Genomic DNA, 22,893 nt, shown 5'->3' on the forward strand with positions numbered 1-22,893 from the left:
GGGATGTTTTTACATATCAAACATTTATACATTCATAAATGGAATGCAACCCGTAAACTGAAATCTGGTGATTTTGTAAATTAGCTGTAGATTTGACTAGAATCAATAAATGAACCTACTCAGGGTATATCTTTCTATTAGGGGCAATGGCTAAAGGGACTGCCCCATCCATACTGAATGGAGACAGAGCTGCATCACGTGGGACCTCTGAAACGGAAAAGTTGCATACATAATATGCATTCAATTACAGGGGCCAAGCACTTCTGCACGGTTACCCTTGAGATATATATACATCTTGAATTTTGGTGCAGAGATTAAAAATCCGGTGATGTGCTGCCGAATCCCAAACATTCTAGTTGGATGCAAGTTCCTTAGACTTCAGTAAGGTTTGCTCTCTTGTAAGAACATAAAGAATGGCAGCTATGCAGTGCACTCCTGTGCATGTCTACTCAGAAGTAAGCTCTGCTGCATTCAGTGGGGGCTTATGCCCTAGTGAATATTTAGGATTGCACAGCACACTTAATGTATCTTTGAACACACTAAAATATACTAATAACAACAATAATAATAATAATTAATAATAATAATAATTTATTTCTACCCCGTCCATCTGGCTAGGTTTCCCCGGCCACTCTGGGCAGCTTCCAACACACCATTAAAATGCAATAAATAGGTGACAGTTGGCCCTAACTTCCACAGTGGCTGGGTACTCATCTTATTTTTTCTCAACAAAACAACAACAGAAGTCTTGCAGTGCAATACATGCTAACTGACTTGTTTTGGCACAAGTTTCTGCATTTATCTGATTCAGTAGATTAGTTTTCAGGAGTTTGTGCCATAATGCATTTGTTGGACTTTATAAAGTGCTGCAAAACTCTTAACATGGGCACTGTGTCTCAGGAAAGAGTCTTCAACCGTCCATTCTCCTAAGACTACTTTTTTTAAATGATGAAGCCTTTCAAATCTAATTTTACCAGCACGGTTGTGCAATTTTTACTTTTATTTTTTTGAAGAAAGAAAAATCTAAAACTGCAATAAGATGGGAAGTGGTGCTCTGATCCCTGTCTCCGTGTCATTAAAAATGTGCTAAATTCAGATAAATCACAGTCTTTAATCCTGTTAATATAAATGTGAACCTCTTTGTTTACTTGAGAATGGAACTCTGTGGGACTGACATGCTGCCTAGCAAAGAAATCCACACCAGTTCCGCCACCTTAGCTGAAGGTCTTCAGTGTGGTATCTGTGATGGAGTCGTTACTATAATAAGAATGTAGTTTCGAGCCAGAAAGTCTGGTGTTGACAGTTACCCTAACCGTATAAGGAACTTCATGAACATACGAGAAGTCTTTCATGGCAGTCTGGATGTTTGGTTTGGTCTGGTCTGGTCAGGGTATTTTAATTATAGCTACTGCTCAGCTCATTGTCTTAAAGTAATAATGAAAAGTTAATATAGTCAGCTGAAGCAGATTCACTTCTACAGTTTCTTCATGTTTATGAACAAACCGTTATTAAAGCAATTGTGGGAAGTATATTTAGATCTGAGGAACGTTTGGCCCTCTAGTTATGGCTGAACTACAGCTCCCGTGTTCCCTGGCCATTGGCCATGCTGGCTGGGGCTGATAGGATATATAGTTCAGCAACATCTGGATGGCCATAAGTCCCCCACACTGATTTAGTGTGAGGGTCCCAGTAATCTTTGAGACTATTGAAGCTCCCAAGACTTTTCAGTGGACTCACAAAGTTCATGACTGAACTACATACAGTATTACCGGTATGTTAGCTACTTAACAATATGATAGGGCCTGCTACTTACCTTAGCAAAAGAGGGGAAGAGCCAGATTGGGATAGAAGGAAGGGAATTAACCCCCTCCACACCTCCAGTGTCTTTTTTCCTGCTGACAATCACCTTGAAAATGCAGTGTCCCGTCCCCCCCCCGTCAGTAGTGTTATTGTATACAGTATTTGCCCCATCACTTTCTACAAAATGTCTCAGAGTAACTTACAAAATATTTTAAAATACGGTACAACATATCAGATATTTAAAATCCAGAAGGTCATGGAATACACACGCCACGTAAACACATTGAAAGTGTTCACCTGCCAACAAGAATGAAACGTATGAACCCTGCCCCCCAGTCCACTAAAAAATGAACTCTGAAACAAGCTATAAATCGTACCACACTGTAATCTACACCAAGATGAAAAGCCTGAGTAAACAAATGTATTCGCCTGGCACCTGAAAGTTGATCGTGTTGGCACCAGGCAATTTTCCCTCAGCAGGGAGTTCCACAATTAGGAAGTCACCACTGAAAAGTATGTGTTTCTTTGCCTCTCTCCCCACTTCCTTCAGAGAAGAGACATGGAGAAAGGGCGTTTGATGATAATTGTAGGCAGGGTGTGGGTAGGTTCATAGGGGTAGAGGCAGTCCCTGATGTAGTTGAGTCCCAAGCTGTGTAAAGCTTTCTAGATCAAAACGAACACTTTGAATTGAGCCTGGAAAACCTGTCTGCGGCCAGTGTGGTTGGGCATTTGCAGGGAATGGGGAAAAGGTTTCAGGGGATGGATTGAATTGACTCACCCTTGCACCACAATCCTAATTCAGATTCCTCCCACAGTGTGGCTGCTTTTGCTTAAATATGGAGAACCCAAATCATGCTTTTAAGTAGCGTGCTTATTAACATTATGTGTTGGTTGGTCCTCAGTGTAGCAGACATAAAAAAATAAATGCATAAACCCCTGTTTGGGCATTCAGCCAAATGTGTGAGTGAGTACACAAATTGTGTTGGGGGCATGGTGCCACACATGCTGGCTCATGTCACCCCCTCCACTGTGCCAACTTTCATGCATTTAGATTGAAGGTCTAGGGGATCGTCTAAGCAATCTCTGCACATACTCCCCTTGGACGTTCATACTGAAGTTCAGGAGTGGAGAAGCGAAGTGCCATAGTGTGGCGGCGGTGGTGACACCCAGTGCCCCGTACACAATTTGTGGTAGGCCGTTGTTGTTGTTCAGTCGTGTCCGACTCTTCGTGACCCCATGGACCAGAGCACGCCTATCTTTCATTGCCTCCCACAGTTTGGCCAAACTCATGCTAGTCGCTTCGAGAACAGTGTCCAACCATCTCATCCTCTGTCGTCCCCTTCTCCTTGTGCCCTCCATCTTTCCCAACATCAGGGTCTTTTCTGGGGAGTCTGCTCTTCTCATGAGGTGGCTAAAGTACTGGAGCCTCAACCTCAGGATCTGTCCTTCCAATGAGCACTCAGGGCTGATTTCTTTAAGGATGGATAAGTTTGATCTTTTTGCATGGGACTCTCAAGAGTCTCCTCCAGCACCATAATTCGGCTGAATAAATAACTATTGCAAGCAAAGTTTAGATGTGGGACGTGGATCAAGGCGATGGAGTACATCTTGTGCTTGCCGGTGAAAACAAACATCTGTCAACATCATCCAGTCACATCTCTCATTTCTCTTTTCAAGTCTTGAAATATCCCTGGCACAAACAACCATGCCAGCTTTGCTTTATCTGTGGAAAGATACCTTTGTGCTAGTAACAGTGTGTTGAGGAGGCATTTCCTATGCGGACATATGCATGAGAAGGGGCTCGGATTCCCATTCTTTGGGCAACAGCAAATAGTTGTTTTTTTTAATAAAAAATAATCCAGGATTTTAAAATGTTTGCCTTTCTTCTGGGTGATGTGATTTTCACCTCATTTCTAAATGTATTGGCCTCAGTCCAGCTGAATGTGCATCTAGCTTACCCTATGGGAAGGATAGAGTGTTTCCTATGGGAAGGAAACACTCTGAGAATTAGGGAATGCATTGCCCATATTGGTTTGCAGGCTAGTGCTGGGATTTGCTGTGAGTTTCCTTCCTCCTAGGACCTTTCACAAGCTGCCGGTAGATGTGAACGTGCCTTGAGAGCAAAGCAAGATGTTCCACTGAAAATGATTCACTCGAATACATGTAATTGAATTCCATAACATAGTTTCAAACAGCAACTTCTTCTTGTATAAGGAGATTTTAAGAAGCCTGCAGAGCTCCTTTGGGAGCAAGAGCGTTCTCTATTCCCCAGAGTCTGGGGGACAGTGTACAAGAAGCTGTAGATTATGTGAAGTACCATGTAGACATTTGAATTTGGGTGGGGATTTGGATTGCTTTAGAGCCCTATTAGGATGCAGGTGGCACTGTGGGTTACACCACAGAGCCTAGGGCTTGCCAATCAGAAGGTTGGCAGTTTGAATCCCTGCAACAGGGTGAGCTCCCATTGTTCAGTCCCTGCTGCCAAACTAGCAGTTCGAAAGCACGTCAAAGTGCAAGTAGATAAATAGATACCGCACCGGCGGGAAGGTAAACGATGTTTCCGTGTGCTGCTCTGGTTCGCCAGAAGTGGCTTAGTGATGCTGGCCACATGACCCGGAAGCTGTACGCCGGCTCCCTCAGGCAATAAAGCGAGATGAGTGCCGCAACCCCAGAGTCGTCTGCGACTCTACCTAATCGTCAGGGGTCCCTTTACCTTTACCTAGAGCCCTATTTGGGCACCCAATTACCAGGCACATGAGAGGGAGAGAGACCTTAATCCTGCTGGCCCTTTTATCCCAACTGTGGTGCCCCTCTCCACTGTACAGAGGACATCTGTAGAGGGGAACCTGTTTCATGTAAATATACTCCCCCCCCCCCATTGCACCAGCGTTCAAAATTTGCCAGGCACATTTTGCCCCTGGCTATAGGCCACTTGCAACCAAGTGAAGATGCCCAGGTGCCAGGACGGCGCCTGATATCTCCTTCATTTGGAAGTGCATGCCTTGGATCAGGACTGTTTTCACACGTTTAGCAACACACCCTTTAGAATTCGACCCGTTATATTTTATCCGCACAATCGGAATAAATTCCAGGAACCGAAAAGTCGTATCGGGAAAATACAACTTTTGAGCTGCCTGTCCCAAAAATGGCAACTTAAGGCATTCCATTGTGCCGACTGGTTTTGTCAAGCCGCGTTGTCACTGGTGTTTTGAAGCAAAAGACAGAACAGCCTAGTCAGCTATGGAAGTGTCCATTCTTGAGTGTTTGCGTGCTCATCAGCCGCTCCAAATTCCATGACATAGGAAACAAAATTGGAAGCATTATTTGTAAAAAGGGCATTCTTACTATTTTTACAGGGTTGTGGTTTTTTTGTGTGAACAAGATGTTCCTAACAGGGTATTTCCTTGTTATCTTTGCAAAGGTGTTAATGTGTTGTTACACACACACACACACACACATACGGCACAGTAAGTTTTTCCATATTAAACCCCTTGCGACAGCTAGCCTGCCCTAGCTTACATTTATCTAAGAGAACACGGCTTCAGTGGAACTCTTGCTAAGGACAGCAGATAGCAGAGATCGCATGTTCCACCCAAGTTGGCGTTACCACCTTGCAATGGAATGTGTTGCTTTGCTTCCAGTGAATCTCTCCCAGCCTCGCTCTGACATTCAAGCTGCTCTGTGGCTGACGCTTTTAAACTTGGAAGCTCTTTACCCAGCGCACAGCTAAAGTCCTGCGGATTGTTTTTTCTCTCCTTGCTGCTACTCCCTGGAGCGTTCTGTTGCTGCTGCTGGGTTGTTCTGTTTTTCAATATATATATATAATGGAATTCCAAAGCAGGGGGCACTCCTATGCCATTCCAGAGAACGAAGAAATCTCGCACACCCATCAGAACGTGCACAACGATCACGAAAATGAAGGCGAGAGAGCAGTGTCAAAATTGCAACGCAGGCACAGTGACGTAAAAGTGTACAAAGAAATATGTGACTTTTATGCAAGATTGTAAGTTCACTCTGCCGGAGTCGGTTTGTTACTTGGTCTGCTTGCCTTACTCTAACGCAATCTTGCTTGCTGTTCTCATGACTGGGGGAACCTGCAATTTATTACGATCTGCACAATAACAGGATGCTTTGTAGTTAACTGTATTTTAATCATGGAATGTTTGCATGTGTTAGTTAATGTGTCCATTAGTTTTTGGTTCTAGAGCACCATAAATGCTTTGCGGAATTTCACATTCTTCCAATGCTTTGTGGTACCTAAGTATAAAATGGCAACACCTCCGTTTCACATACAGTGGTACCTCGGGTTACATACGCTTCAGGTTACAGACTCCGCTAACCCAGAAATAATGCTTGAGGTTAAGAACTTTGCTTCAGGATAAGAACAGAAATCGTGCTCTGCTGGCGCAGCAGCAGCGGGAGGTCCCATTAGCTAAAGTGGTGCTTCAGGTTAAGAACAGTTTCAGTTTAAGAACGGACCTTCGAAACAAATTAAGTACTTAACCAGAGGTACCACTGTATTGACATAAAATGCTTCTTTGCCATGCAGAAGACATTTAAAAAATACTTTTCTTAAGTTCTATAAATATAAGCTTGGAAACATTTTTTTTTCATTTTATTAGGTGATATCTCAGCTGTAATTATGATGTAGACAGTCACACATCCATGTTTGCCCAGACATACCAGTAAGTCCCAAAGATTTCAACTGGGCTTACTTCCAAGTAATTGTACATAGGCTTGCATCCCAACAGCATTATCCTGTACATGGCTATTCAAAAAAAGTCATGTTTCATTCAGTAGGACTTCCAAGTCTGTATATATACACCTGTAGCTTTAAACTGCAATCCTGAGCACATTTAACATAGTGGGGCGTACTTGAGTAAAAATAGATAGGATTGCTTTTTTGAGTGCTGTCATTTGCAGATAATATATTTGGGGACATGCACACCAATATTGCGCTCAGAGCTTGATTCTAAGACTTTTCTGTTGCAATAACAAGTGACTTGGTTGCAGGGTGCATCTTGGTGGTTGTTGGCACATTTCTTTGGAATTGCAGTGGTGGGAGGTGAAAGAAACCTGGCTGCTTTCTGTGTGGTATCATGGGGGCAATTCCGTACTTCGCTTGTAAGATACCTTTCATGGGTTTGCAGCTGCTCAGAAGGGTGTAGCCTGAGGGGAGTGGATGTCCGTGTCCCACTGCAGAATGTTGTCTGCTGCCGTGTTCTTCTTGCAAACAGAACCGTTACTTTGGATTGAGGCCCATGTGAACAGGACAAGATTAAGGAGAAAGGTCGCTTGAACTGTTCCGGCTTGTACGTTTTGTATGACTGAGTGGAAACCGGTGAGGCAGAGGATTCTGCCTCTTCATTCTGAACTGCTAAGAGATACTCATGCAATTGTCTCCTGGGGGGACCGGGGTGATACTGGGAGCTATATTGGGAGCTCCTCAGCACATTCCAAAGCAAACGAGGAGCTGCTTCATACGAGACACTTAAATTGAATCTGACAGCACGTACTCTAATGAAAGCTTATGCTCAAATAAATGTGTTAGGCTTCAAAGTGACACAGGATTGCTGCTGCAACGGACTGATATGGCTTTCCCTCTCTAAATTGCCTAGAATTAAAGGAGACTTCAGGCTACTTCAAATTTGACACTTCTCTTACCATTTTTTGGCTGATTCATATACTCTGCAGAAGTCTAGTTCCTACATATAGTGGAATGTGGGAGTTTTTCAGGCTTGTGCATGCACTTCTACCTCCCCCCCCCAAAATGTACAAAAGTTGTAGGTGTCCAGGTCAAAAAATGCAGCCCTGTTTTCACCCCAGAAGAGATCAGCTGCTCCCTTGCCAGGTATACTGTGTATACCCCCACTGTTCAGTCCGGACACTGAGATCCAGCGCTGAGGGCCTTCTGGCGGTTCCCTCACCACGAAAAGCAAAGCTACAGGGAACCAGGCAGAGGGCCTTCTCGGTAGTGGCGCCCGCCCTGTGGAATGCCCTCCCATCAGAGGTCAAGGAGATAAAGCAACTACCTGACATTGAGAAGATACCTGAAGGCAGCCCTGTTTAGGGAATTTTTTAATCTGTGATATTTTAATATTTGTTGGAAGCTGCCCAGAGTGGCTGGGGAGACCCAGCCAGATGGGCAGGGTACAAATAAATTATTATTATTATTATTATTATTATTATTATTATTATTTTATGTTCCATGAGAGGAAAAGGGGCATGTGATCACATGACCTCCCAGCATTATGTTGCATCCTCCTGCCTGCAGAGTCTTATGTGTTGTGGGGTGATGTGAACCAGGCCAGCGTCACACGTCACATCGAAATTAATGCATCTGGGATGGGGAACCCATGACCTTCCAAATGTTGTTGCTCCAGCTCCCATCAGCCTCAGCCACCATGACCCATGGAGTTGGGAGTCCAGCAAAATCTGAAAGGGTCCACAAAGATGGAGGGTGCCCAATAGCAGAATGGACAGAGGTGCTTCGGGGACCCACCTGAGAGTGTGAGGGCAGAGACATTTGCCTGGACCCTGAGGCGAGAGTAGTATCCTTGTTGGCTTTCCCTCTGCCTCCCCCAAGCTATTCTGAACAGTGCAGCATAAAGAAAAACTGGGAAGTTGGGTCCCCAAGAGCCTCTTTAGAGAAGGGGAAGTTTCCCTTCAGCCAGAGTCCCTTACTGGAGGCAAAGTACAGTATCTCTTCACCTGCTTGGAGGATGGTTGTGGCAGATCTTGTCCGCTGCTGCCACTGCTATTCCTTTCGCTTTTGCCTTCCTCTTCCACCTCCTCCCAGCAACTTCCCACAGTAGGAAACAGGCTTGATTGACAAGGGTGATGATATTTCCTGCCTCTGTTTCTCAAGCTAACCCACCTCACAGGGTTGTTGTGAGGATAAAATGAAAGTGGGGGGGGCAAGCGTGTACACCGCTATGAGCTCCTTGGAGGAAAGATGGGATTTCAATCAATCAATCAATCAATCAATTAAATGACAACATTGCAGAAGTGGGAGCTGCATTTGCCACTGGTCCCTGGACACGAGGGCCAGGAAGGCAGTAAAGTAAGTAGGAAAAAGTGTGTGTTTTCCTGCTGAATTGGAACAGCTGCCTATTGGAAAAAGAAGCACGGTCGGCAAAGCTACCTTCCTTGTGTGCTTAACCCCTTTGCTCTTTGTTATCGTTACAGCAACATGGCCAATGCTCTGGCCAATGCCATGTGTGAGCGCTGCCGGGGAGGTTTCGCACCTGCCGAGAAGATTGTGAACAGCAATGGCGAGCTGTATCACGAACAGTGTTTCGTGTGTGCCCAGTGCTTCCAGCAGTTCCCCGAAGGGCTTTTTTATGAGGTTGGTTCCCCGTGGTCTTTTCATTTCTCTGTTAACTATTCCCAAACCCGTGCTTGTGTACGTCGGCCAAGGACTTGCCACAGAAATTGCTTCCTTCACTGCGGTGTCGTTTGGGAGGGCAGTTAATGCAGGTTCATTTTTCTAGGCCACTGCAGTGCTTGACTTGGGGTCAACCTCTCTCCTATAACCTGTTTTCTAAGTGCCAGGACCTACCTCCAGCATGTTTGAAATGAAATTGTAGAAGATAGCATCTTTTGAACACCTGCCCAGCTTAAAACTACAGACTCCACAGTAGGTGTGAGGGATCTTTGGCCCTAGCCGTCGGCCACGCTGCTGAGGCTGATGGGAGTAGCAGTTATTAGAAAACAAAGCTTTTCAATCAGCCCCAACATACATGTTTAGACACTAAGCACCAGGCAACAGAATTCAACTTTAAAAAGCAGCACTGTGTAGGGTAAATAAAGATGTCCATTTGCAGAGTGATGACTTGCCTATCTATGGTTTTAACTTTCTGTTTTATTTATGAACTAGAGTTTTGCCCTGTGCTTCCTCCAGAGAGCTAAAAGTTGCCTCTCTGTTTAACCTTGTAGCAACCCATTGAGATCAATTAGACCGAGAGATTGTGACTGACTTGGTGAGGGTTCTTGGCTGAGTAGGGACCAGAACTCAGGTCTACAAGGCCCAAGTTTAGCAATCTATCTGCTACATCACATACAACCATTTGGGATCAGAACTCAGTCACCTGTAGCTTCCAGCTGTTTGCCAGAGCATGCTGCAACACTCGTAAGAGCTTGCTAAAATTAGGAGTGCCAGTGCCAAGATGTCCAGAGGAGTAATGAAACCAAATACGTATTTGCTAGATGTAAATGAGGAAGTCCAAGGAAATGTTGGCACACGACTAAGAGATGCCCATCATCATGATTAGATTTAAGGGAGGGAACTGACCACACTGGTCAAATATAGTTTGGGATGGGCTTTACTACCAGAGGTGCTGCATAGTTAAATGATAAGAAAACTTTAGCCTGCAAGAAAATACTGAGGTGATGATGGGTGAAGTTAGCAATCTGGAAGACGTATGCAGGACAGTAGATATTTTTAATAAGGGGGCACAATTTTAAAAGAAGTGTATCAACTTTGCATGCATCTGTTAACTATGAAGTCATTTCTTTAGTGGTGCATTCACAAAGTACCTGTTTTGCAAATAACTCAGTTCGGGCACATCTCAAGTGGGCGCCATTGCCGTTAAAGGATAACAAGGGAAGCGTTCATGGAGAGTTCCAGCACCTCTTTTTCTAGAAAAATAGCACGGATCACAACTTTCCTTAAAGCAGTGTTCTGGCACCCTGCAGAGGTTGTTGGTCTTCTGACTCCCATCAGCCCCAGTCAGCACAGCCAACAGTTGGGAATGATGGTAGGGCACCACATTGGCTACCTCCATTGTGGGTTCAATCCTTGGGGATTTTACAGCTCATTTTTCTAAGGCTGAGGCAATGATTTTGAATCAGGGTTTGGTTGAATGGCATATTTCTTTTGACTTGGTCCTCCTCACCCCTTACCTTACCTTGTATATGACTATCAATACTATCTTATTACCAACACATTATAATTTGAAAGGCTGCCTATTTCACTGTAGGAAGCTACCCTATATCCTAGTCCGACTGTTGGTCCATCTAGCTTAGTACTGTCTACACAGTGGCAGCGGCTCTCCAAGGGGACATTCACAGCCCTATCTGGAGACCCCGGGGATTTAACTTGGAAGTTTCTACATGCAAACCAGTTGCTCTGTTACATTTTCGATGAATGCCATTATTGTTGTAACCTGGGAACATATAATCTCACCTTTGCTTTATTCTGTATGCTTATGCGTTAAGACTGTACCTTGTAAGGAATGCTTCTTAAAAGAGTTTGTGCATTATAGCTGAACTAAGCAGAAATATCTAGCTAGGCAGACTGACCGCAGAAGATATAAATTATGTCATGGGTCCTATGTCCCCAAGTGAGTCAGGATGTTGGGAGAAATAGGATGTCTGCAGAATGTTCTGGGTATCTGAGATACATGTAGAGTTTGACCAAGTCTAACATAATGAGATTTATATGCTTACCAAGATGAAACAATGACCCAACGAAAGGAGAGTTCACAGGGGCAGAAGGTTGTTACAAGAAAGCAGAAGTGAATCTCCTTGTCTCAGTTAACTAGGGTGAAGTTCAGAGAGTCTTCTGGGGACAAGAGGGTTGGATTTCTGGGTTGCTGTCATACACTCATTGGCTTGATGCTTAATGCAAGGCATGAATATGTAACGTTTGAAGAATCTATAAAAACCTTTGGATACCTGTGATTGATGTCCAGTCTTTTGGAGATGACTCCCTGGACCTTTTATTGCAATAAAACGCTTACTCTTGATTTCTCCTAAATCCCGTGTTTGGCATTTATTTTAAGAACTAAAGTTCCCGGAACGAGATAACATTATCTTTCGTTTTGTACCATTTTGATCTCCTTTCTCATCCATTAGACTGAAGAACCAAGAGAGCCCACTTTATGCCAGAACCCATATTTATTTTGTATTCGACTTTAGCAAACCAAGATCTCAGTCCTAAACACTCTTACCAGGAAGTAAATTCTGCTAAAAATCCATTGGACGTGCTTCTGAGCAATTCTTGGTAGGGTGTAATTACTTGCTGCCTCTATGAATACTGTCAGTGTATTTGTTTTATCTGTTGGAATAATAGTCCCCAAGATGCCCCCAAGGAATTGTTCAACACATTCAGCTAGGGAGGATGGGAATTTCCAAAAAGTTAGCAAAACGCATAGAGATTAGCAACTAGCTTACAGGCCACTTGAGACAAAATTCCCCCCTGGAAGCCTTTAAGACTAGGAACTTAGGCATACGTCACCGTCAAACGAACTTCACTTCAAAGTATGGATTTGTTACAGGTCTTTGAAGCTTTCACCGATAGATCAAGAGGAAGATGAAAGTAGACTTGGCCAGAAAATCGGGCATAATGAGCCAGAAAAAAACTAGAATGTAATTATAAAAGTTATTGAGAATAACTGGGCTCTATTTGCCATTGAGCAGCTGTATGAACTTTTTCAATATATGCCTTGTGTCACACGGTGCTATGGATCTCCAGGGCCCAGCATAATATTTAGACCCCTGATTGGAGGAACTCCTGTGATCCCAGGCTAGACTAATAGGGTATGGCAGGCATGGAGAAATTTCAGCCTGTGGGCCAAATTAAGCAAACCAGGGGTCCCTGTTCATTTTGAGCAATCCACACTCACTTGCCTTACACTTGGTGTTACGTATGATGTCAGCTATGGGTTAGCTGAATACACCTTTGGGCCTCATGGAGTTTGCATATGGAGCTATGTGTGTGTCCATTGATCAGCTGATTGCCCATGCAAACAAAAGGAGGCCACCTGATGTCATTGTGACACCAAGGTGGTTGGCTGTGACCACCTGGCAAATTTTCCCCACACATTCTTCTGCATCCCCTAAAACATTTTTACCATCTCCTTTCTTAATCCTGTCACCTTTGCAGGTCCATCTGGGTCTACTAAGCTGTTTAGTGCTTTAACCTTCTCTTTCCCTGGGAGCAGGATCCAGATCCACCCAGGGTCCTGATCTGGCTGCAGTTTCGTCACAGAGAGAAACCTGAAATGTTTTAATTTCTGTAATAAACGTTGCAGTCTGTCTCATTGGTACCTGCCCACCCCACGCACATACTTGGAAGTTAATCTGATTGACATAATAAGTACCGGTACATTGTCACATACGCTGAAGTGGGGGTTGCAATCTTTGGAATCAAGATTTGTATGCCCATTTATAGAGATGGTTGGTATGCATATTCCCATCTTTACAGACGTGTTTCCTGCAATACGGTTTCAGGAAATGTAGAGGACAGAAAGGATATAATGAGCCAGCAGAAAGTGCTTCCTGTTCTGATTACCAGCACAGGTGTTTTATTATTTGGATCCAGTAAAGCAAATGTGACTAAGAGCTGATTCCGTGCCCAGATTTTTTGAGCATCCTGTCAGAATCCAGCCATCTAACATAAACTCCACCACAGCATTCCAGATTTCTTGTGCAAGTCATTCCCTGTGGCATAATAATATACTGTACAAGCAGAACTTGTTAAACAATCCGATGGATTAGCAGAGTTTCAGTTCCTTTCTGCCATAAAATCACGCTGGATCCTCTCTCTCTCTCTCTCTCTCTCTCTTTTAACAGTTGAAAGAACCCGGAAATTGTATGGGCATTTATATGTATGAAACATGAAGTGCTATACTTTTCTGTATTCCTCTTAATTCCTCTATGTCTTACTTTTTCTAGTTTGAAGGAAGGAAATATTGCGAACATGACTTTCAGATGCTTTTTGCTCCTTGCTGCCATCAGTGTGGTAAGTTCTAGAAAATATATATATAAAACTTTAGAATATTTTATAAAGATAATGTGGACATCCAAACGTGGGGGGGGGGGAGAGAGAGAGGCAAATACGCTGTTTAAAGAAAACAAAGCAGGTCTGGAACACAAGGAAGATTTTGTTACATGTCTGCCAGGATGATGACTCTGCGGCCAGATGGTATTCATCTGAACATAAGCCTGCTTCGGGCGTTTGTTTGTTTCTCCCCGCGAGTAACACAGAGAAGGAAGCATGAGCAAAGGTGCTTGTTCTCCACCATCCTCCATGAGTTGGAAGGCGAACATTTGTAGTGGAAAGACTGCTCTACTCCTGTAGGGCTCATTGTCTGATTGAGAAGCTACCACGTACCTCAGTGGTAGTGTGTTTGCTTTGAGTGCAGAAGGTCCCAGATTCAATCCCTAGCACAGGCATCCCCAAACTTCAGCCCTCCAGATGTTTTGGACTACAATTCCCATCATCCCTGACCACTGGTCCTGTTAGCTAGGGATCATGGGAGTTGTAGGCCAAAACATCTGGAGGGCCGCAGTTTGGGGATGCCTGCCCTAGCATCTCAAGTAGGGTTGGGTGTGACTCTTGACTCAAATCCTAGAGAGACACAGACAGTGAGTGCAGATAATCCTGAGCTAGATAGACTAATGGTCTGACTTAAGGCCGCTTCCTGTTGTATAAATAAAATTTTGATGATATGCAAAGGAGCAGAATAGCTTACAGCTAGGAAGCTGAATTCTAGGTGATTGATAGCATCTTTGCAAAGACTATACAGTCGTACATTGGATCTCGAACGCCTTGGCTCCCGAACAAAACGGCTCCTGAATGATCAAAACCCAGAAGTGAGTGTTCCAGTTTTCAAACGTTCTTTTAGAAGCCAAACGTCTGACTGGGCTTCCACGGCTTCTGACTGGCTGCAGGAGCTACCTGCAGCCAATCACAAGCCGCGCTTTCTGTTCGACTTCAAAGGTACGACTGTACAATGTCCAGACTTTATCTTCAAAAGAACTTCACTTTCATAAACATATAACTGAGAAGAATATATTTACAGTCTCATGCTTATTTAAACATGGGTATTTTCTCACTTGAATGTAGACTGAAGTCTTTCCCCTTAGACATATAAACAAAAATGTTTAGAATTGCACTAGAGTTTTAGCTCAATCAGGCCTTACAGTTTCTTATGAAGGGTTTTTTTTGGGGGGGGGGGTTACTTTCACTTTCAGCAGTATTCTCTTTGCTCCTTTCAGAGAGTTCCTGCACTGGTTTCTCCCTATTAATGTTTAGGGATCTTTCTCTGTCTGTTTCACTTCAGGCAGATCACACTGACACAACACTGTCATCAGCAGTATCCTGAAAAACCTCTCTCAGCAGCCATTCTCCTTACACAGAGAAATATAAGCAGCAGAAAGCAGTTAAAAACAACAGTTACTGGAATAACAGTCACAACAGAAATGGAATGCCTCTCTTGCATGACTCACAATCAGCCAATCACAAGAGAGCTACTGTCGGGGGGGGGGGAACCCATGTTAAAAGTACACAGTAATTTAACATACTGTAAGTAAACATTCCCATTTCAGGAAATTGCATCATTATCCTTAACACTTCCTTAGTTCCTAAACACTTTTCAAACCTACACCCTATTGAATACTCAAAAGAAAATGCCTTTAACTGTGGTATTTTGTGTGGCATCCGTGCCTGAGAGCCTCCATACTATTCTACAGACAATTAAGGCCCACCCCCATGGCAAGCTAAACTGGGTCTCTAGATTGTGGTATGTAACGAATCCCACTTAAGCCTCCCTAAGCTTGTTTCACTTAAAAGCAAAGTGAGGGTTATTAAATAGGAATTTCAACCTTCAAAAGTAACCAGACGAAAATATCTTGTTTCCCCCACTTGCTGTGCCCTTTGGCAAGAACATCAGGTCAAATAACTTAATTAGAATGAGATAATATTCTGTTCATCAGGCACAGGAATGCTGTTTCTGGGACTAACTGGGAGATTCCTGAAGTAACCTATTTAAAAAAAAAAAGGTCAGCAGAAAGAAACCGAGAGTTGTCTCAGTAATGCTATAGAAAGAACTGAGTAGGATTTTTCCAGGAGTGTCAGAGCTCTGCCTTAATGTGAGGGGTGGAATTAGATAGGAAGCAGGAGTTTGGATCTTGCTTTCCATACTGCACTGAGGCAGCTGCATGTTCCAAGTGGATCTTGGTTCTTGCCCGTTTTGGAAGGAGAAAGTGTTCCATACACTCACAGATCTCCATCTTCTACAACCAGTTAAGCCCCCTGGATTATGGCAATTGTGTTTAGATGCCTAGAAAGAGGAATCTCCCGGTCAATTTACCCCTAGGGAGAAATGGGCACCCGATATGAATTGCCTGCAGGCAGCAGTGAAATCTGGAAAGGTAAAAGGAGGTTTTATGTCAGAGCTGGAAAAGGAGAGGTGGCTCCCAAACTGAGGGAAATTGCAGCATCTTAAAAATATATGAGAACTATAGTTCTAAGACACTTCATTTATTATTATTATTATTATTATTATTATTATTATTATTATTTTGTTATCCATTACAATCCAGTCCTTTCTGCACATGTCCATTATCATCTTGTTGTCAGCCCTCTTAATGGCTTTATTGGCATCCTGTTTTTTGAGTGGAAGGAGGAAAGGACCATGAGCATTAAATTATTGGAAGCCCAAATTACAGGATACTGTATTTAGACACGGTTTTCCACAATACTTAGGTTTCCAGGTTAGGAGCTTCTTTAGCAACTGTTGACTGATCTCCAGTGTTAGTCACATTTGGAAAAGACACATTGAAATTAACGAGCTGAATTCTACTCTAAAGTATGGCAAACACTCGTTGTATTTCTGTGTTTCATTTTTGCTTTGTACTCTTTATTATTTCAGGAACTCAGCTTGACCAAAATTTCACTGGGGAACATAAATTTCATTGGGTAAAATTATCTGAATTTGCTTGTTGAGGTTGAAACATGGCAGAAGACTGGGATATAAAAATATTGTTGCTATTGAGAGCCTGTTGAGAGCCAGTGTAGTGTAGTGGTTAAGAGCGGTAGACTCGTAATCTGTGGAACCGGGTTCGCGTCTCCACTCCTCCACATGCAGCTGCTGGGTGACCTTGGGCTAGTCACACTTCTCTGAAGTCTCTCAGCCCCACTCACCTCACAGAGTGTTTGTTGTGGGGGAGGAAGGGAAAGGAGAATGTTAGCCGCTTTGAGACTCCTTCAGGTAGTGAAAAGCGGGATATCAAATCCAAACTCTTCTTCTTCTTCTATTTTGCTTTGTTTACTTCCGGGAGGACACATATATTTTGGGAGGAATTCAGCGAAGTGCTAAGCAGATACTGGTGGAATGATCTGCCCTCTCATTTGTTATATCGCACACCATATTATTATCTCCAGCATCTTAGCATTTGAAATTAACTCTTTTTTTAAACATCCTGGTATGTTATTGACTTGCAGGGGAGTTCATTATTGGTCGTGTTATTAAAGCTATGAACAACAGTTGGCATCCAGAATGTTTCTGCTGTGATATCTGCCAACAGGTATTGGCAGACATTGGATTTGTGAAGAATGCTGGCAGGTATTGTTCCGACTTCTTTTGTCTTAACTCTTGACAACTGAGCATTGTAAACTGATGGCAAGGTCATAACGATTTCAGGATTCTGTCCTATCAAAAATAACGCAATAGCTGTTAAAATGGCGGCCAGCCTTTGGCATTCTGGAAGTATAGCCTCAAATATACGTTCAAAACTATAACCAAGACAGCAGTTGCAAACGGGTTTTGTGGAATCATGGCTATTGTAGTTGCATTCAACTTTGTGGAGATGAAACACTGGCCCTACCACCTTTCGTTGAGGGAGTGGCTATCAATGAGTGACATTTGTATCCTGGAAGTACAGGGCTGGAACCAAAGAATGGTGCATGGAAGGATAATTGCCACAGTTGCTCTGCAAATTTTTGCAGTGCTGTAAGTAAGTCCCATGCTTCTCTGTGTGCTAGTGGTTGTGCAAGCAGAACATCGTTCTTGGATTTAGTTTTGCTTTTTTTTAAGCAATAGTTTTGCGTGAGATATGAAACAGCTCTTGCGTAAGATTACTTCTGCATGTGGAAGAGCAGAACCCAGCTTGTGTGCTCCCTCCATTGTAAAGGTTCTACAACCAGCAGTCCTAAGGAGATGCTCACATAATATCCAAGAGCTACAATATACTTTTTAATATATATTTTTATAATAAATTTTTATTATTTTTCCAGATATATCAAATTACAGCCAATTTAACATCTAACACAAATTACATTAACCATTGCTCTGCCGAGCTACGACTCCCCTCCCCCACGTCAGCAGGTTTTCTAGTCCAATCTCGTCACGCAGTTTTTATTACATCCATATTAAACTATGTCAAAGGTTTATTCCAGTCCTACTAGTGTTTTTAAGCTTCCTCGGTTCAATCTTAAGTACTCCACAAATTTACTCCAATCTCTTTGAAACCTCGAGTCATCCTGGTTTCTGACCCTGCCGGTCAGTTTTGCAAGTTCAGCATATTCCACCATCTTCGTCTACTTTTTAATATATTTAATCTGATCATGATATTAGATCCTAACTCGCTGTGGGCTATTAGCCTTATTGACCTTCAGCTCTGTAATGGCATTCTGAGACAATTTTCATAGGCTATAATACCGGGTCAGAGCCTACATCATTGTTCTGCACCAAAATAATTTTAGAGCAGTTTTTTATTGGCAAAAATTATCCTTGCACATTAGATTTGAGAAATTTAGGGGCAGAGAGTGACTTTCTGCCAGAAGACCAGTAAAAATAACTGCTTTATGGTAAGGCTTTGTGGGGTTTGTGTGTGTTATGGATTATTGCTAGTTTCTTTTCTACAAAGCTGAAGCAAAAGCCCTTGTTACATTTTTGTGGGTTAAAAACAAAACAGAATCCAGTTCTAGGAACCTGGTTTCTTTTCATTGCTGTTTCTCCTTTGATCTCTCTTAGACACCTTTGCCGTCCTTGCCACAATCGGGAGAAAGCCAGGGGCATGGGCAAATACATTTGCCAAAAGTGCCATGCTATCATCGAAGAACAACCCCTCATCTTCAAGAATGACCCTTACCATCCCGATCACTTCAACTGTGCCAATTGCGGGTAACAGGAACTGGGTTTTTTTCTTTTTTTAAAAATCTTTAGAATGGAAACTTTAGTATCAAAGTGGTTGATAATTAAGCCTGAATGCAAATACACAATCCTACCACATTTACCAGTGAGTAAGATACAGTCATACCTCATGCTACGTTTGCTTCATATAATGTTTTTTCAGCTTGCGTCCCGCGGTGACCCGGAAGTACTGGAAATGGTTACTATTGGGTTTCACCGATTGCACATGCGTAGTAGCGCTAAATCGCGCTTCGCGCATGTGCACAACCGCCAAATCACGCCACACACCTGCGCAGATATGGCGCTTCAGGTTGCGGGCTTTTCACGTTGCGAACGGGCCTCCGGAACGGATCCCATTTGCAACCAGCGGTACCACTGTATTTATAAACCTCTTGCAGCCTGGTCCCAAATAATTTCCATTGTGTTCAGTTGGAGTGAGTGTTGTAGGACTCATTCTGCACATACTTTCGCAGAAGTACCGGTAAGTCCCAGGTCATACTTGACTTTCCTCAGCAAGGCCTTTTTAGCTGGGAAGAATTTGGTCTAGCTGAGGCTCTAGCTAGTATAAACTATTCAGCTTTTTACACTCAACTTGTAAAATAACCTATTGAGATGAGAGGAATTTGGCTGAGGCACATGGCCCCTGCTTCTTTAATTCTCTAAGCAGGATGTTACTTTTACTTTTGATAAGGGTTGTATTCATTTTGCCCAGATGTGTTTTACCTCAGCAGGAGTTCTGCGATACCACTTTGAACAGCCTGCCTTCTGTTGAGTGGACCATGTAAAGATTTTCACTGGTGCGCCTACAGACCGAAAACATTATTTGCCATCCCTTTTTGGTGATTCTCATTTTGTGCAACAGGAATTCCCCACTTGAAATGGATGCCATGGGGTTTAAATCTGAAAAATGGTTTGTTTTCCCAAGGATCATTTCATATGGCAGCTTCCATGCTGTTGTATTTGGTTTTCAGCTGCTGGCTCAACAGTTCCCAAATATTTTGCTGTGGGTGTTCATTCCAGTTTGTAACCAAATATATAATATATAATTAATAATAATAATAATATGTTTTCTTTTGCCACTGTGTCCACAAGTTGAAATGCATGCCTGTGTTTTCTTTTGCTGTGTTTTCACATTTCTTTCGGTACCTCATGAACAGAAAGGAACTTACTGCTGACGCCCGAGAACTGAAGGGGGAGTTGTACTGCTTGCCTTGCCATGACAAAATGGGCGTCCCCATCTGTGGAGCATGCAGGAGGCCAATTGAAGGACGAGTGGTGAACGCTATGGGCAAACAGTGGCACGTGGAGGTGAGCCTTGTGTGTTGCTTGCAACAACCTAGATAATAATAGATAATAATAGGTCAGATAAAGGAGTCCTCAAAATAGGGAACTCTGTGTAATTTCATAGGTTGTGGTAGTTTACTTTTAAAAACTTTCTTTAAGGAGCACAAAAGAGAACAAAAAAAAGGAAGTACAAAGGAATATACCAGAATAACTCTCGTCTAATCATTTTAAAAGCAACACTTTTTATCCGGAGTTCTGCTTTGTGCCATGGGACAATCCTTCCTTTCATTTCCTCACATGCCCTCAGAATTAGCTCCAGCCTTCTGGAGCAAACACTTAACTTGCTCCAGTACAATGAGTTAAGAAGCAAAAATTAAATTATTTGCTCAAGATCACACAGGGATTAATGCAGATGAATCATCACTACATAAAACTGAAGGTAACCCATACTTTTTCCTGCCCCCCCTGCAGCATTTTGTTTGTGCGAAGTGTGAGAAGCCATTCCTAGGCCACCGTCACTATGAGAGGAAGGGGCTGGCGTATTGTGAGACCCATTACAACCAGGTATGGCTGCGTCTTGCATTTTGTACATTCGGCCAGAGACTTTTAGTATGTTAACTCCGAAACGTCGCTACGTCGACATTTTTTGTCTCGTAACAAGTGCTGGTATGTGTCAAACCATGTAGATTTGACATTCAGTGGATATACAGCATTTAATGAGGTGAAGAAAAATGTTTTGAACAACAATTTGCTTGTAAAGCTTCTAATTCCATGATAGCCTACCTTTAATAGGCAAACTTTTAGATTGGAATATCTCCTTTAAAAAAAAATTGGTTCTTCACATCAAAAACACATTTGGAGAATTGGTTTAAATTTGAAGCTGGAAAATTATATTGCACATTTGCAATATTTTGCAGTGTGGCAATCCAATTTGTGAATTCAAATGCATTTTTGTGTGTGTGTTTTCATTTCAGCTTTCGTTGCACATAGAAATTATTTTTTTTCTGGTTAATGACCGTATTAGAAGAATTATGTAAAATATGGACTAAAATATTCAGAATATACCGGTAGTCACTTCTTTTACACCTGAGGTTTGTGTGTGTGTGTGTTTATCGTGTTCATGGGTCCTATTGATCCTTTCACATTTCCAGTGATCTCTAATAAATTATTACAGAGTCATTGAAGTTTAAAGACTCCTTTCCCTGTTAATAGCTTTTTGTGTGTGTGTGTGCTTGTTTTTAACAGCTGCCATCGTACAGATGTGGACTACTGCATGAGAACCTATTGTGAAATCCTATACTGTGCATTGTGCTCACTTTAAACTGTGCACTGTTTAAGAGTGCACCGCCAAGTGATCACTTGGGGTTATAGCTCAGAGCACACACTGCACGCAAAAGGAAGCCATCTGTCTTGTTGGAGAGCCGATGGCAGTCAGTATAGCAGACAGCACTGAGCTAGAGGTCTGACTTGGTGTTAAACAGCTTCTTGTATTCCTAGCTCAGTTGGTAGAGCAGGAGACTCTTAATCTCAAGGTCAAGGGTTCAAACCCCATGATGGTCAAAAAATCATGCATTGCAGGGGGTTTGACCAGATGACCCTCGTGGTCCCTTCCAACTCTATAGCTCTATTTCTATATCTGAATGTGTTGGCTCCAGTTCCTGGCCCCCTTCTTCCCTAGCTCCCCTGGGGGTTGAGGGAACCTGCTGAATGAGGTGGGCTATGACACAAGGACCCAAGGGGAGCCCTGAATATTTGGTAGAGGGGGGGAATGAGTATTTCACCTTAGCCTCCTGTACCACAGCTCACTTCACTCATCAGGGTCCCTCAAGGGAGCATTTTTTTGGGGGGGGCTGCAGGAGGGAGGAGGAAAGTCAGCTTCCACAAACACCATTAAATGCATGTTTCTCTCAATCCAAATTAGTGTAGCTTTTTTAAAAAAATAATAATAATCAACTCATAATTACTTGAAAGATTTTTTCCCCTACTTAATCTGTTCTGCTAATGAGAAAGCATATGTTTTTAATATGTCCCAACTGCTGATTTTCATTTTCTAAAGTTTTATGAATACTTGCATAACTATGCAATATTTCCCCCATTTCCGCAGCTCTTTGGTGATGTTTGCTTCCACTGTAATCGTGTGATTGAAGGAGATGGTGAGTGTGCAGATGTGCTTATGTCTTCATTTCAGGGTTTTAAAAATAATAAAAAATAACCATTTAATACAAGTGATTTAAGAAAGGAGAAGCACACTGCAAGATAACAGTTGAAGTCCGGTTCAAAATAAAATACTCAAAATGCACATTGATAGCGGGTTTCCAAGTCAGCTTATAGTCAAAAAACAGCAATCACAAAATAGAGTGAGGCAAATGATTTGAAACTTTCTTACACTGCCCTTCATCCAAAGCTCACGGGTGGTTTACAATATAGCAACAAAAAATACATACCATAATAACAAACAAAAACACAGTTTGTGGTTTAGACCACAGAGCCACCCATGTCCCTACTGTGTAAATAATACGCAGTTTCAAACAACATAGTGATTTCAAAGACTTTGTGTAACTCTCTTAAGCATTGCTGTGGAATATATATATAGGGACGCGGGTGGCGCTGTGGTCTAAACCACTGAGCCTCTGGGGCTTGCCAGTCGGAAGGTCGGCGGTTCGAATCTGCATGAGGGGATGAGCTCCCGTTGCTCTGTCCCAGCTCCTGCCAACCTAGCAGTTCAAAAGCACGCCAGTGCAAGTAGATAAATAGGTACCGCTGCGGCGGGAAGGTAAACGGCATTTCTGTGCGTTCTGGTTTTCGTCACGGTGTCCTGTTGCGCCAGAAGCGGTTTAGTCATGCTGGCCACATGACCCGGAAAGCTGTCTGTGGCCAAACGCCAGCT

General features: G+C 42.9%; 1 protein-coding gene across 5 annotated transcripts in view; it reads left to right on the forward strand.

Moving 5' to 3' along the window:
• The window catches only part of LIMS1 (LIM zinc finger domain containing 1), a 69,477-nt gene that overhangs the window by 44,162 nt on the left and 2,422 nt on the right, over positions 1–22,893 (forward strand). For 3 of the 5 annotated variants that reach the window (XR_004426496.1, XR_004426495.1, XM_033147669.1), the window contains exons 2-8: positions 8,989–9,148; positions 13,480–13,546; positions 17,033–17,153; positions 18,564–18,713; positions 19,880–20,030; positions 20,478–20,570; positions 22,111–22,159. Coding sequence is in view for 2 of the 5 variants with exons in the window: in XM_033147669.1 (XP_033003560.1) it covers positions 8,989–9,148; positions 13,480–13,546; positions 17,033–17,153; positions 18,564–18,713; positions 19,880–20,030; positions 20,478–20,570; positions 22,111–22,159 (791 nt within the window). In the remaining 3 variants the exon portion in view is untranslated. Of the gene's footprint in view, positions 1–5,620; positions 5,804–8,988; positions 9,149–13,479; positions 13,547–17,032; positions 17,154–18,563; positions 18,714–19,879; positions 20,031–20,477; positions 20,571–22,110; positions 22,160–22,893 lie in introns of those variants that run through there. The other 2 variants (XR_004426494.1, XM_033147668.1) reach the window with 2 other exon arrangements.

This window comes from Lacerta agilis, chromosome 4 (assembly GCF_009819535.1).
Source record: "Lacerta agilis isolate rLacAgi1 chromosome 4, rLacAgi1.pri, whole genome shotgun sequence".
NCBI lineage: Eukaryota > Metazoa > Chordata > Lepidosauria > Squamata > Lacertidae > Lacerta > Lacerta agilis.